The sequence below is a fragment of the Plectropomus leopardus genome, chromosome 9 (assembly GCF_026936395.1).
Source record: "Plectropomus leopardus strain MGB_pleo_1.0 chromosome 9, ASM2693639v1, whole genome shotgun sequence".
Taxonomy (NCBI): Eukaryota; Metazoa; Chordata; class Actinopteri; order Perciformes; family Serranidae; genus Plectropomus; species Plectropomus leopardus.
Window position 1 is genome coordinate 15,491,810 of NC_142184.1, and position 15,733 is coordinate 15,507,542.

The 15,733-nt window shown below is 39.9% G+C and overlaps 1 protein-coding gene across 2 annotated transcripts in view; it reads right to left on the reverse strand.

The window, feature by feature from the left end:
* The window catches only part of nkain4 (sodium/potassium transporting ATPase interacting 4), a 59,077-nt gene that overhangs the window by 26,928 nt on the left and 16,416 nt on the right, over window positions 1-15,733 (reverse strand). For both annotated transcript variants that reach the window (XM_088082068.1, XM_042491747.2), the window contains exons 2-3: window positions 8,193-8,330; window positions 5,821-5,901 (exon numbers count right to left, since the gene is read on the reverse strand). In XM_088082068.1, the coding sequence (XP_087938194.1) occupies window positions 5,821-5,901; window positions 8,193-8,330 (219 nt within the window). The remainder of the gene's footprint in view (window positions 1-5,820; window positions 5,902-8,192; window positions 8,331-15,733) is intronic.

Consider the following 15,733-nt stretch of genomic DNA (forward strand, 5'->3'; position numbering starts at 1 on the left):
AGAATCTTATTTTTCATGATTTATTGTTTCTGAATTACAGGGAAGAGAGTTTATGTCAGTAGGATCACATAGGGGAGGAAACTTGAGTGGCTAACTGGGTGTTGTAGACCCTTCAGGCTCTGATGAGAGTCTCATATTTACTTAGATTTCATAAAGGTGTGCATGCACGGTGGCTGCATATTGATTCAAGAGCTAGAGGGACTTTGTTGAGGCTGGTATGCATGTCTAAAATGAAGTCTGCAGTCTCTGTGCGTGAGGGCTGCTGACTACATCCAATGTGATCTGCATGAATCTGAAAAATTGTGAGTTAAAATGACATTTGTTCATAGTATCATTTTTGCAGGTTGTTTTTTAAAATGCTACAAATAGGAAAACGGTTACTTTTCTTTTTTTCTTTCTCTCTAAAGCCCCTTTCACATACACACAAAAACCCTGAATTAATCTCAACATTACCCACGAATGAATCAGTTGATTCAGACATTAACTGGACTCTGCATGATCCCTCGTAAAAAGTCAGTGTAATGTACTGCTGAGTCCATGTGTAATTAGAGCATGTCACAGAATTCACAGCAAGCAAGTGGCTGTGTTGATATCATTTCTATAATATGCAAAACTGGAAAAATACAAACATCCCAGGGTGAAAACAAAGGGTCATTTACAAGAAAATAGTGACAAAAATGTCTAACCAGAATGACAATGGGATTCAGGAACTTCTGTCAGGCCGACGCAGAAATCATCAAGGCAATTTCAAGGAGCGCCCAGGGACTCAATTCCACAACATACTTTTTGGGGCATGTCCTGCCTCCTGCATGCTCGCAGGCACCACCCATCGCTTACAACAGTCATGTCCAATGTCCGGCCAAATTGTGGTTCTCAGACTGAATTTAAATGGCACTTGGGTTGTCTTTCAAAATGTACTTTATGACTGACAAAATATTGGTTGATCAAGCAAGATCACTTTGCATTGATTTTCATTCACTTCATGATGGCAGGACAATCACAAGGTTTGTAGACACGCACCAAGTATGAGCTATGGAGGTGAAACTGATGTGTTTTCAAAAACAGAAGGTAACCAAACAAACAGCTGCCTAAAACCAGATATTTCCTGCAAGGTCGCAGACATGGCCATGACAAAGAAGCATTAAGTCGACAGTGAGGGCCACCACTTTTAGGAGTCATGGAAAGTTAAATACTTTTTTACTTAAAGATAAAACATTTGTGTCATTTGTATGTGATGTTTTAAATAACCTGTATGATGTGAGAAGCAGCTGGCCCTCAGGTATTTTCACATTGTCTAACCTGACCCCCATTCAAAAAAAAGGTTGGAAACCCCTGGCCTAAACCAAAAAGAGTATTTCCAATAGGTGAGAACACGTTTGGTTAATCTCCTGTTGTGTGTTACATATGTGAAAGGTAAACTCCGGACAATGTTTGGACCTTATTCTCTGGGCACTGTTCAGAGATCATGAGAAAAATGGCTTAAGTCAGCAACAACAAAATCAGGTATTTACATCCATTTATATTCAGTGTAAATTTAGCTAAAGTCTAAGACATTTTTCTGTTTCTGTCATTTGATCTGATTCTGTGCTTTCAGTTTAAATCCTGACTTCATATTCACAAAATTGTCTAGAAACATACACATCAATACATGTTATTGATATTGATGACAGTATTGTGCGATCAGCCATATTGGCAATCTATAGCATCGATCACAGAGATAGAAGCAGTGTAGGCATATGCAATCAATACACAAAAGACGGAAATTCACTCACTCTGTTTGACAGCATTTAACTAGTCAAACTGATAATCCTTTTATATCTTGAATCCAATCAGTTTAGTTTTCGCGTTAAAACAATTATGGGTAACAGAAGTTATGACAAGACTGAGCCTACGGCCATCTATGGATCCATCCAATAGTTGTTGGGATTATTTCAATACGGAACAAAGTGGTGAAATGACACACAGAAAGACTGGCGTTGCCATCCATGCAGCCAAACCATTAGCTTAGCTCAAAATCTGAACATATAAAATAAATGTCTGCCAGACAGATAACATGTTTGCCATTTACTTTAACTACATGTTAATATTGGACCTCATTTTCCAATAGTTCTTAAGTGAAAATTTCTTCTTAACACCCAATTATGCAGTTTTCACAAAGATTCTGACATTCATCAATGTTTTCTTGTTTGGGATTTCTTCTTAGGCAAGAACAGAACCTTCACACACAACAGAGCACTCGAACACACATTTAGTGTTTATATGTTTGTTCAAAATAATGGGTTATTGTGTTTTTTTCAATTCTGCAGTTGTATAATATTATACGGATGAGGATCAACTTGGGGATATAAGATTAACTTGCTCATGCTTTCAATTTATGAGGACATGGACTTCTCTTAGGACCTTTCTTAAGAACAACTGAAGAAAAGATTTAGAAAGATAATGTTAAATGATCTTTGCTGATCTTGATAGAAAGAGAAAATGATCTCAGGAGATATTTGTTAGAATCAGAGTTTCACTTTTGGGTATTTTAATATAGCGGTAAACATTTTTAAAAGCTCAGTCAAGGAGTGTGAAAGAAGCTTTTTCAAATTCAGACGGCTTAGTGCGGACATGTTCAGAGTCTTTGTGTCTGCGGTCACTGTGTGTGCAGAGTGTGAGAGGGAATGAATAAAGAGAGAAGTGGTGAATTATGGGGGAGTGTTTAAAACAGAGGTGTGTGTAGAGTAGCAGGGGGTCTGTCTGTCAGTCTGTCTTGCACCATGGGGGTGGGGATAAGGGATCAATAGGAGGTGACAGAGCATGTGGCATATGACTGACAACCTGCCCCCTCACTCTGAGGGCCTTATCATGAACACATACACACACGCGCACACACACACACGCATGCACACACACACACACACACACACTTACTTATATAAATACACCCTCCAGAATAGTCCCGTCAACATTGGTCAAGGCTATCCGAATAGAATTAGCTGACTTGATTTCATGATAAAATATGTTGGGGACCTCTCAGGAAGCCGCATGCCATGTTTGGTCGTGCATGGTGTATGTGTGTGTGTGTGTGTGTGCGCGCCCCATTAGCCAGCTCTCCTCCTGGACACCATATGCAGGGCTGGAAGCCCAGGCTGGCTCCATCTGTCGGGTTAATGCCCAGCCTCAGCCCCAAGCAGCTGGCCCATACAAGCCTCATTATTCTAGCAGGAACCATGCAGGAGAACGCACAACACACACACACACACACACACACACACACACACACACACACACACATGAAGTGAAAGACAGACACACTTGATGGAGCCATGGTCTATCACACAATGACAAAGTTGCCAGAGCTTGGAAGGTGTTTCTGAAATTCATTTTTTGGCTGTCTGAACTGGTGCGAGATGAACGTTGCCTACATGAATTCATTATTCTCAGTGGTCAGGTGGGCAAGATACCCATCAATAGCTTGGAGAGGAGGGGGGGGGGGGGGTAAGCAGAAATGAAAAAAGGCAAGATATGGATGTTGTAACATATGCAGAATAAATTAAAAAGGATCAAAGGAGCAGTGAGGCGAGCAGTAAAAACAGGAGAAGACAAGATGTCAGGAGGAGGGAGGGTGGATACATTTACAGGTTGTGAGGTGACCACCCAACACTTCTCTTTGTCTCAATAAATATGCATCTTATCTGCACTCAGGCACCACAGGGGTGCCCCAAAGATTCAAAAGAGTTGGAGTGCGCATGCTGGTTTGGGAGAAGGGATTTTTCCAGATTATTTACCTATTAAACTGCGAGCTTCTACTTGAAACTCAACAGGGAGGTGAACGTCCCGCAGTCAGCACAGACGCACCACACAAATAATTTAAAGGAGCACAGACATCCTTCAAGGCCAAATTATACATCTCTGCTGAGCAGTCGAGGGTGTGTATAGCATAGATTCCTAAAGCGTAGGAAGTAATTTATACTTCTGTGTAGGATTCATACTTGATGGCTATGTCACACAGTCATTATATACCACAAGTAATCACATTTACTTGGGCTGCATTTGTTAATCACATCAGTGTGTTTATGCTTGGCAAAAAGCCCCTGGTAGCTGTGTATCGTATGTAATTGCAGCTTACATATGTTGATAAAGCTCAAAAGTGTGTTAACTATGCTTTTATATTACAGAACAAGTCATATTGGAGCAGCCATGCTTGGTGTAATTAAAAAAAACAACATTGGCACAAGGTAATAATTAAAGCTGAATCACTTTCAGGAGAAAAAACAAACCCAGACATGAGGCTTTTTCCTGGTAAAGACAGGAGGGATGTTGTTTTATCTGCAGGGTACAGTCACTGCCCTCACCTGTGTGCTTGTAGTCAGTTTAACCCCCAGTTAGCCGTTTAACCTTTCGCTCAAGAGTTCGCTCAAGCTCAGCTACTGTTGGCAAGTAGCACCTGTAGTACTCATCAGGATTCCCCATATTTTCAAGGAAAAAAATTCAGAACATGACTTTTCGAGGACCCATAATAGAAATATTGTTTTCTTGCCCCCGTTACCCAGCAGTTTTCAAACACATCAGATTCAAATGCTATTCAAAGATAGTTACGGATCACAGGGAGAAAATGGAGAAACATGTGAGATGGTAAATAAACGCAACATTACGTTGACAGCTACAAAAAACAAATTTGCATGGAGGACTGTTCCCAGAAAATTACTGTAAAGGTTTCATTACACACAACAAAATTACACAACTTTTCCAAAAGTTTATGATTTCTACTCATTCCATGACTTTTCTGGGCCTGGAAACATAATCATGAAATTCTATGGCTTTTCCAGGTTTTCCATGACCGTGGCAACCCTGAATAATTGTTGCTAAAGATGTGGACACGTTCATTTATTTTGTTTAGTCATTTAGGATAGTGGTAACACTGTCCTGTTAAGAGCAATCTGTTGGCTGGTTTATGTGTTGTGCACTCTAGTGCTACGACAATAACAAACAGAGATGGGGCGATCTCTGTCAGCAGTGGTGATGCCAAGATGAGAAAATTTTCCCACTGGTATCTATACAATGCTTTCTTTGGTCTTTACCACAGATTTTTACATCTTCCCCTTACTTTGAACAAAACAACCCACCTCGTCTCCATCTCCCTGTTAATCTCATGGGTTGCGCTCTACCCACCAGAATGACCACTTCTTCTTCTTCTAGAGCTGCGACTCTGCTGCTGCTTTATGGAGCAGACACTTAAAGTTTATTACTGTGGTGTCTGATCTCCCACTGAGTATTGAGAACGCACTTCGTATTTTGCAAATTTGTTTTTTGTGTCTATTCCATTTTTTTGAACATTGGTGCTGATTGCAAAAATTAGATAAATTGTTTACTGCCATTGGAAAACAGGAAAACAATGGTCTGGGTGTAGGGTAAGTAATGTAATCAGTCTTTCATTGGTGTATGCGTGAACAACCTACAACACCTGTAACACTGACTAGATAAAAGTAACCTGTGTGTATGCAGAAGTTATCCACTCCGGCTTGTTTACTTCTGCCCTTAACCCAGGTTCATCTTTAGGTTTTTATCAGAGAGAAGCACTTTCTGCGGTCATGGTATAAGTGTCTAACAGCTATGGTAAAATTCTCAACATGTCTTAAAGACATCTATAATGTGGGTGGCGCAACTCTTAAAGACAGAAATATAAATCAGGCTTCACTCCCCCACCAGCCTGTAACTGTGACCTCAGAGAGAAAAGAATATTCATCACAAAACACACAAAGCCACCCGACTGTGGCTGACAGATGCATGACGAAAGATTTGGAGAAAACAGCATAGTGAAAGTTTCGAAAGTCTCACCTTGGACAGGCCTCCTACGTCCAGGTAGAAACAGATGATGAAGACGTTCCAGGCCACCCACAGAGCGGCCCATACTGTATACTGGGGAAGGTGAAGACACAGACAGATTAGCTCCATGGACACTGAACAGAGCATGATGTGACGGCTACAAAATAAAATAGCAGGTAGAATGAATGATTTTATAAACACAGTCAAGTCAGGGGACAGTGTCCCACCACACACGCAAATATTCTTTAACGCACATGCGTTATTACACACCATATGCTCTAGAGACATCCAAACAGCTTACACACAAATGCATTTGTTTTTTTAAAGGCGCCAATAAGTTCAGCAAGTTTATTTGAGCCCTGAGGGAGATGCACACTTTTTAACTGCTAAGGCTGAATGAAGTTCACGACTTATAAAATTGTACAGTCAGACAGCCAACTGTTGACAGACACAGAGTGGTATTCACTGTCAGAGAGAGAGAGAGTCATCATTGTGAAGGTTGTAAAATCCTTTGACTCACGATGAATCGTGCTTTTAAAATGTCAGAGGTGTCAGAGGAAGAGCGCAGGGTGAGAGCAGCACCTTCGTATAAACATACATGTTGAATCATGAAACCCCTGAGCTTGCTCTCTCCCATTTTCCACTTGAAATGAGACAATAGCTCTACTTTCCCTCCATCCTGTCTTCCCGTCCATTCCTACTTCCTCTGTTTCTTCGTCTTTTCCTGTGTGGCTATCATTTATCCTTCAACATCTCCTCTGTCTCTCTTTACTCCCTTTTCCTCGTATCTCTTTTCCTGTCATTAACATCACCATCTGTGCTTTTACTAATGCTGCAGAAAATATGCTTTTAATGCCTGTTGTGAACGTTATGGTTTAAAATAAAAACTGAAGTGCATAAAAGCACATTTATGAAGCTTTATAGTGGCACCCTCTAACAAAAGGAGTGAAACGACAGGCAGCACATGCTTTGTACCGTGTTTCAAAGAATGACCTTCTCTGTCCAGAAACTCGACGCTGAGTATAAATCTGATGAGCTCCTTAGTCCCCCCAACACACCCACCCCCTCTTTAATTAGCCCTAATTACCATGGGATTAGAGTGATTTAAGGGTGTCACACAATGCACAAGAGAGTGCAGCACACTTTGCAATTAAAGAGGAAAAGCAACAACACGTCCAATCGAATGCAGGCAGAGGACTAATGCACAGTGAACTGCTTAACAAACTGTGAGGAACAGGATTATGTGGCAGACTGTACAATGTCACATGAGCTACTACTCTTCAGTTGTGTGTAGGGTTGGGCCAATGTAAAAATTTTCAAATGGTTTGAAAGTAAGCCAAACACCAGAACGGACAAATTTACTGAATTTTACCAGGTGACCCGCATGATTCAGCAGTCAATCCCGACTGTGTCCCAACAGCAAATGATTGTCTATCTATCATGTAGCATCTTGTAACACCAGTGCTCTCTTGCCACATAGATTCAATTAAAAATGCCCCTCTGTCACTTGTAAACAAACCATGGAGCAATCAGCTGTGCGCTCAAGATCAGACTGAAGATGTAAACACAAGATGGGTGAGTGGCTGTCTTCTTACGTTTGTAATGTTGCTTTTTAAATCAGAAAAGACATGTTTTATGTTGTGATATTTTCTTAAAATGAGAAACAATGTAACCAACAGTCAGTATTGTTACCCTAGCTTGTTTTTAGTTTTTTTTATGCTCATAAATTAGTAGAAACTTTTAGCTTCCAGGAGATCTCCCTCCAGCCAGCTGACACTGTGTTTAGGTTTTTGTAGTTAAATAAAGTAGATATAATATTAATTAATTCCTCATTTCAGCTACATGTATCAGCCAGTCTTCATCCACTGCTTTGCTTTTAAATCAAGCAACAGGAATAAATAGAAAAACAGCATCCGACAAAAGTCCGGCTGATAACAGCGCTTGCATCCATTAAGGACAGCTCTTTCTTCTGCTTAACATCCAAAAGGTTTCCATATTGCTGCAGTTTTAGTCTTTTTAAGAGAACAACTGATTCTCTAATAAGCCTAAAAAGTACACAAAAACAGCCTGCTCTCTCTCCTGACCTCCCGCCTTGCTGAAATGTGATCTCTTTCATGAACACAACCTGTTGGACACTAGTTGCTCCATAAGTTTACAAACATGATATTATATTAATTTCACAGTCACATTGTTTATTACTAATGTAATGCAAGGTGTAATGTAATTTAGCACTGTGACTCAGGCTTCTTTTCAAATTGAACGTGACATGACATAATGGCAAGTGCCGGCTCAGCCAGTTTGCATAAATTAAACCGGTTTAAGCTCGTACACTAGACCAGTACGCCAAACCTGAAATCAATCCAACTTGAGTTGTGTGTACTCACCACCACAATGTAGCGTGGTCGGTACTGGATGGTGCCGAAGAGGCCGAGGATGACAATGATGATGTGGAAGAAGTTGGCGAGGATTGGGGCCCATTGGTAACCCAGGAAGTCAAACACCTGTCTTTCTAAAGCCAATACCTAAAGGACGAGAGAAAAGGAAGGAATCAGGTGAGGTTGACATGGACGCAAACTGCCTCTCCTGCTGTGACAGCAAACTGCAAAGGACGTTCTGAGGTTGTCAAAGCTACACAATGGCGACCCACATGCACATACTGGCAGCGTGGTCATGTACCGCTCATGGTTTATTGAAGACAATATCTATTCACCTCACGGCAATTGGCCAACAATCCTCCATTAAGTGAGCAGACATGAACAGCTTGAGTGTTCAGCCTCTGACTGTGGGAGCGCCAGAGGTGAAGACTGGAAGTTTTGTAAAATAAACAGTGACAGATTTATCGATTCAACCCCTGCTGAGCTAAAGAGGCGCTCACTATTTCCAACCTTCCTGCCAATGGCCTCCAGGATTAAGAATGCTCTGGGAACTTTATGGGAGGCGAGGGGCCTTCCTTAATGATACCACTGCGGTGAGCTTAGGTTCTTATTGAAATATGTGCTTGCAAACAATGTGTACACATGCACATGCATAAGCAAAGTTAAACCGTCTACAATGAAAAAACAAATTCCACAGTTTTCCCAACGCAGGCATACCCTCCTACATCTACAACAGATTCTAGATCTTTTCACATTCAGGGCGTTTACATGCATCATGATATGAAAGTTGACAATTTTCATACTGTGTACATTTGGTTATCTTCAATATTTTAAACAAATGCAACTGGACAGACAATCTCACCTTTAGTTGTTTGGTAGTTTTTTTTTTTAAAGGGAAACTTTTTAGTTTTACACAAACTTCCACTGAAAAAGTAGTTTCTAATCCTTATTATTGCCATAAAAATATTTGTTCAACCAAAACTAGACCTTCTGTTAACATTATTTAAGGGTCATTTTGACTGATAACAATAACAATTCTGTAATCCAGTGATACCATGAAATACTTCTTGTGATGGTTATTATACCATGAAAATCTCATACCGTTGCAACCCTAGTAGGAATATTATCTTTTTCAGAATAAGGGCAAAAAATGGAATGTTTTGTGCTTGTAAACATAATATTGATTCATTCATGAGGTCCTTTTTTCTTGTTCTCTTCTCCCATCCCTCCACCTGAGCTCTTTGTGTGCAACATTTTGTGCAACAGCAAAAAAAAAACAAAACAAAGCAATTTGAAGCTTTAAGACTGTGAGTCCCTATTTGCATCAACTCAATTAGCATGCCATTTGGGGGGAAAGTACAGGGAGGGGTGTGTGTGAACCATTTAATTAGAATTCCATCGCCAATCCAATTCCATTCTCAGTGTGTGTGTATGTGTGTGTGGGGGGGGGTTGTGTATCTCGAGCAGCGATGTGTTTCGTTGTGTGTCGACATGTCATTTCCAGCCAAGCGCTTGAAGATGGATGAGGGAGGGAAGAATCTCGTCTCTGCCGCAATGATAGGAACGCACCATCGAGCACATTCATGCAAACACACACACACACACACACACACACACACACACACACAGACACACACACCACACATTCGATACACAGCCGTGCCTGCTCTTCCTAATGTAATGGAAATGTTACCAGCAACCCAATGAGACATTGTGACAGGCAGGGGGGAGAGATGATCAAATACTGAGTGATAATTAAAAATGAACACTCCTTCGCACAGAGGGCGAGGGCAATAACTCCACAGACAGGGTGTGAAGCGACAGAGGTCGCGATGAGTGAACTGTGACCCGCATCAAGCATTATCGTACCAAAGTCAAGGAATAGCTCAGCAAGTCAAAGATAAAGCCTTCACTCTAATGGAGGGAAGAGAAAAAAAGAGAACAAATAATGGCAGAGAAACAAAATTGTGATGGATGGGGAGAATATTATGAAAAAAAATAGATGGCAGAAAAACAGATAAATGGCAAGATGAGAGAAAATCACAAACGACATATGCCTACGTAGAAAAACTGAGCTCCCTCTCTCTTGATAACCTTCCTCTATCCCCTGGATATAGAGGCTGAGGAAAATGAATAAAGTCAAAAGAGTCATACATCTTCTGGTCAGCTCTGGGTCATGGTAAGAGAGCTCAATAAAACTTGTGCAGGAATGCAAAGATGAGGTGCGGTTAAATATGTCGGGGAGCTTTCAGGACTGACCCTTACAAATCGACAACATTTGTAGAGTTATTAATCAGCCCCGGCTTTTTGGGTGCATGCCTGGACAAACATAAAAGACAGTATTTCATGAAGACATACAACATGAGGTGTTAATTTAATGAGAATCCCATGTTCTCATCCAATCGAATTCAAAGACGGACAAATGTGTGAGAAAGGCACCTGATCAGTGGTATTAATGAGCAGATCTGCAGCTGATTACGGGTGGATCATTAGGATGGTAGCCAACTGGGACCCTAACATATAAAGACAAATAAAGACCTGAAGCTACATTTCAATTAAGGTTTTTATCCACATTCATCTGAGCAGAAAAAGATGAGATGATCATAAGGAAGCTTAAAAATGACAGTGTGCGTCATCGTAAATCCCTGTACCCACACTTTTACAACGTTGGCTGTGTTCAACAATTCCTATAACTTGGCAATACTGCAGTAATACGCACACATACATGACTAAAGAGGTTTTATTAATACAAGCTTTTTAAAAAAATTTTGTTAAGCCCAAGCTTTTCTTATTAAGTTGTTATCCAAAAGAATGTTAACATAGGAAAGAAATAGCAAATCTTTTTGGGATTTTTTATCTCTAAACACAAAACAAATTAAGCACTATCAAGAGAAAATGTAAATAGACCAAGTATTGGTAAATGGTTCAAAGAACTGTCTTTAGGTATATCTTTAGAATAAAATGATCTCTTCTATTAAGGGAACACTTAACACTTGACTTTTTTATAGTCAAGTGTGTAGGATTCAGGTGGCTTTATTGGCAGAAATGGAATATGATATTCATAACTATGTTTTCATTAGTTTATTAATGCCTGAAACTATTGATTGTTGTGTTTTTGTTACCTGAATATTGGCTGTTTATATGTAAAAACTCAGCATCATCTTCCACAGAGTCCACCATGCTTCTTCTACAGTAGCCCAGAACAGATTAAAAAAAATCACTGATCAAAACTCAAAACTGCACTTAATTGTGCTCTATTTTATGATCATTTTTAACTTGTGCAAATTGTCTTAAAGTGTCTTTATCTTAAACACACAGACATGAAAAGTATAATGGGTCAGCAGGGTGTATTTGGAGATATGCTCTATCCCAAGGAGCAGGGTGGAAGCCTTTGCATACTTGCTTCATGTTGACTGTATGGTGGGATGAAGTTGGACAGTGATGATTACAAGCTGCAGTGGAAGCATTTTTATTTATACATTAATTGTAAGTAAGTATTAAGTATTTATCGAATTGTTTGATTTTTATTTTTTTATGCATTTTTATTTCCTTTTATTTGGCTTTTCTATGTTTGCATAGATTCAATTTTGTGTAATTTTCTTCTTGAAAAAAATAATAAAGTCTTTAAAAAAAGTAATACACAGCATACTGTATATTTGATCTTTGTCAAGTCAAAACTGTTAAACTGTAGCTCCCTTCACACAATGCAAGAAAGAAAATAGGGTGCAGTTTATCTTCTCATGTTGAAGATAGTACAGCTGAGCTCTCAGAATGTCCTCTGGTAATCCTGATGGAAAAAGCAAGATCCAAAAGACTGAAAAATCTGTTGAACAGCTTTTACTCCGTTTGGCTGGATGAATGCAAATAGCCTTGGGCTCTTATTTGGGTATACTTGGTTCCATTTTTCTCATTACAATAATGAAAAGTCTAACAGAATAAAGACATTTTCATTTGTGGGGAAGCTCACATTTTCTTCACCTGATCAGCGTAATAAAATTTAATCAAAGTATTTATCTTAACTGCAAAATATCTTTGTCTCATTTCCAATTTTTTTAAACACTAATAATAGTCAAATAGGCAACAATATCATAGCGCAATGCATTCTGGGAACACTTTAGGGCACGCCTCTCCCATGTAGACAGAAATCTGGTACGGTAGGTAGCAGTATGCACCCAAAAGTTGGTATTGCCATCTGCCAGAAGGTGCATTGAAGAAGTCCAAAGAACAAGTGCAACATAAACTACCCAGAAAAGAGAATTAAATGGCCTCAATCCATACAAACTATAGGTATGAAAATAAGGAGTGGTCTGGCGATTTTAGTGGGCTGCCAAATGTAACTTTTCTTGAGTTTATTTCACACCTTGCTTGTTGAGTGAGCAACTACATTTTAGATGAGGTCAGAAATTATAAAGGTAAGTAAACTAACTGCCACTCACCACACACACACGACGTGTGACGTGACGTTTGTTCCACTTACGACTTATCTTAGACTGTTGTTTTATATCATTGTATATATTTATTGTTTCTACTGGTTTTAGATTTTAGTGTTCTGTTTTACTGTTGCTCACCGGGCCCTTAGTTTCGTTCCCTCTCTAAAAGCTTGTGTTTTGGAATAACAATAACTCTTCTTGAATCTTGAATCCTTTACCCATGTCCTTCAACATTTCTTTATTAAATTGGCAACCTGAGACTCACTGTTTTGCTTCCAAGCTGGAAAGCTAAAAAGTCGCATGTAATTAACGATCCTTTCCCATGCCGGTTGTGAAAACAGCTACGGCAGCAAACATTTACACTGTATAAACTGAATAACTATATAAAGTGAACTACACTGTTTACTTGTCCTCATCCTCTTCTTCTTCTTTTCATTGAGGTTTATGGGTATGGTATTGGTTTACTGGTATGGTCGTCAGTCTCTACAATAGCTTCTGTGTCTCATCCACAATGCTTTGCGCTGCTCAATACTGCTGATGTCACAATCCTATTCTCTACTATCCAACAATCACAGAAACACCTACCATGACCTCTGCACACATGCATTTGCGCATGTGCAGAGGCTTGCTAATGAGCATGAACCTTCATCCGTCTAACACACATACGTTAGATCCCTTCATTTATTCACTACACACGGCCATGGCCCCTTACCCTGAAATACATCCACCAGTCACTGAATTGGAAGTAGTGTATAGGCATGAGGGACATGTGTGTATGTGTGTTCGTGCTCCTCTGAGATGCTGCAGTGAGCCTATCACGTTTACTGCTAACTCAATAATACCCTAAGATGACAACAATCAATCAAGTACAGAAAGGCCTCTCTGCCCACACACACACACACACACACACACACACACACACACACACACACACACACACACACACACACACACACACACACACACACACACACACACACACACACAAGCACACAAACCCATATTGCACAATTAGCCCACAATTCATAGGAAGCAGCGTACTGGAGAGTGGGGTAGAATTTGATAAAAGATACCAACGCTCTTCCAGGAATAGTGAGCCGGCTACATAACAACCCGTAAAAGCCTCCCACCGACCTCCTGCGAGCACAAATGACTCCCTCTAGGGTGACGGAATCTCTTAGTGTGTATTTTGGTTTTGGGTGTGTATATGTGGAGAAGCATGTTGCCCACACATACCACTCCTCCCGCCATAAATACTGAGCAATTAGTGGGTGGGTAGGACAGCAGGATGCAACAAGCCCCTCTCTCACCTTCACTACTGCCCATCACTTCTTTGCTCCATCCTCTCATTTTTTTTAACCTCACGTTCTCCAAAACCATTAATTATTCCCTCCTTCAGTCATGTGATACCGTACTGATAAGAATCGTGGGCCTTAATCTTTCTGTTTCTATCCGATGATGTTAGATTGTGTATATTCCTCTCAGTTAGGGCTGGGCAATATGTTGATATTATATTGGTAATGAGATATAACACAGCTATGGTCTGAGATTTCGAATATCGTAACAACGCAAGTGTTTTTTTCTGGTTTTTAGGGCTGCATTACAGTAAAGTGATTTATTTTTTCTGAATTTACCAGAGTATTCTAACTATTCTACTATTTGCCTGAATATTATATTCATGTTTCTGATGGTTATTTATCAAAAATCTAACTGTGTAAGTATTGTGTGAACCAACACACAGTCAACCCTACAATACTGTTTTAATATTAATATGGTCAAAAGATATCACAATATTTAATCTCATCCATATCGCCAAATCCTAAAATGACCTCAAGCAACTTCAAAACGTCTTCATCTTTTGTTCTTGTTTTGATTGTGAAATTACATACTGTAGGCATATAACTGTACAGAATACAGAAATACTGACCACAGTTGGATTTGTTTTGTCTATATGTTCTGTTTACATTGTCAGCTAAAATACCCGCAAAATGTTTTAAACCATCTGCACAAAGAGTTTGAAATGCTGCTGACCAGAATTATGATTTCTTTGTCTATTGTTTTATTTATTGAGATTATTTTGATTATAACTGTTTTGAATCTACCTCAGATTTGTAAAATGTTCTGCTGTTGTCATGTTCTGACATTAAATAGTGTAAACTATAATCAACCCTCTAGTTTCTTCAGCTTTTACTCAGGAGCACAAATCAACCTTTAAACGTTAAGGAAATAATGATTTGACTTTCTTAGCATGATAATTAACGATATCGACTGATATGTACATTTGTTATTGTGATAACATTTTTAGTCGTATCTCTCAGCCCTACTCTCAGTTTCTACTAGCCGAGCATTAAAGAACACACAAGTGGTCGCAGCTTTACACTAATCCCTCCTTTCCTCGACACCTTAAGTGAGAACTTCAAAGTCCCAAAACATTTCAATCATCGCCACCTTCTTTAACATGCCGTGGGAAGTAAGCCACACATGAAAGAGAGATGAGAGGATCAGAGTGAACGTGTCTGAGAGGGAAAACACGTTTGAGCCGCATCATTTGATAGCTAATTAAGATGTGCATGTGTGCTTAAGATAAGTGCACGAGTAACAGTTTCAAGTAGAGACCAAACATGTGTCAGGGTGGCTTTGACAGTTGTTACCAATGAATAACTCAACTGTAGTGTCACAAGTTAGTGATATGCAGTGGTAGGACACACACTTGATGAGGTGTTAGGACCTGATGACACTCCCCCCCTGAGCAAAAGGACGGAGATGACTGGTGACCCTCTCATTTTCACAGCTCTACACCTTAGCCTCCAGATACTATAAATCACATCAGTGTTTCTCTTTCTGTGCATGTCCTCCAATGTCCTCTGATAACATGTTACTGAATGTGTCATCAGGATCTGTGGCTTTGAAGGTCTGTGTGTGTGTGTGTGTGTGTGTGTGTGTGTGTGTTTGTGCCCTTTCTGTATGACTTCAGGCTGCATGAGTCAGTCTCCTCTTCAAGTATATAACTCTGACTCACACAGTCAGACAGAAGGACGGCATTGAGGGGAAGATGCGAGGGATGAATTACTTACCACCACACTATCTCCTGTTTTTTTATCTCAATGGAGTCGCTAATGG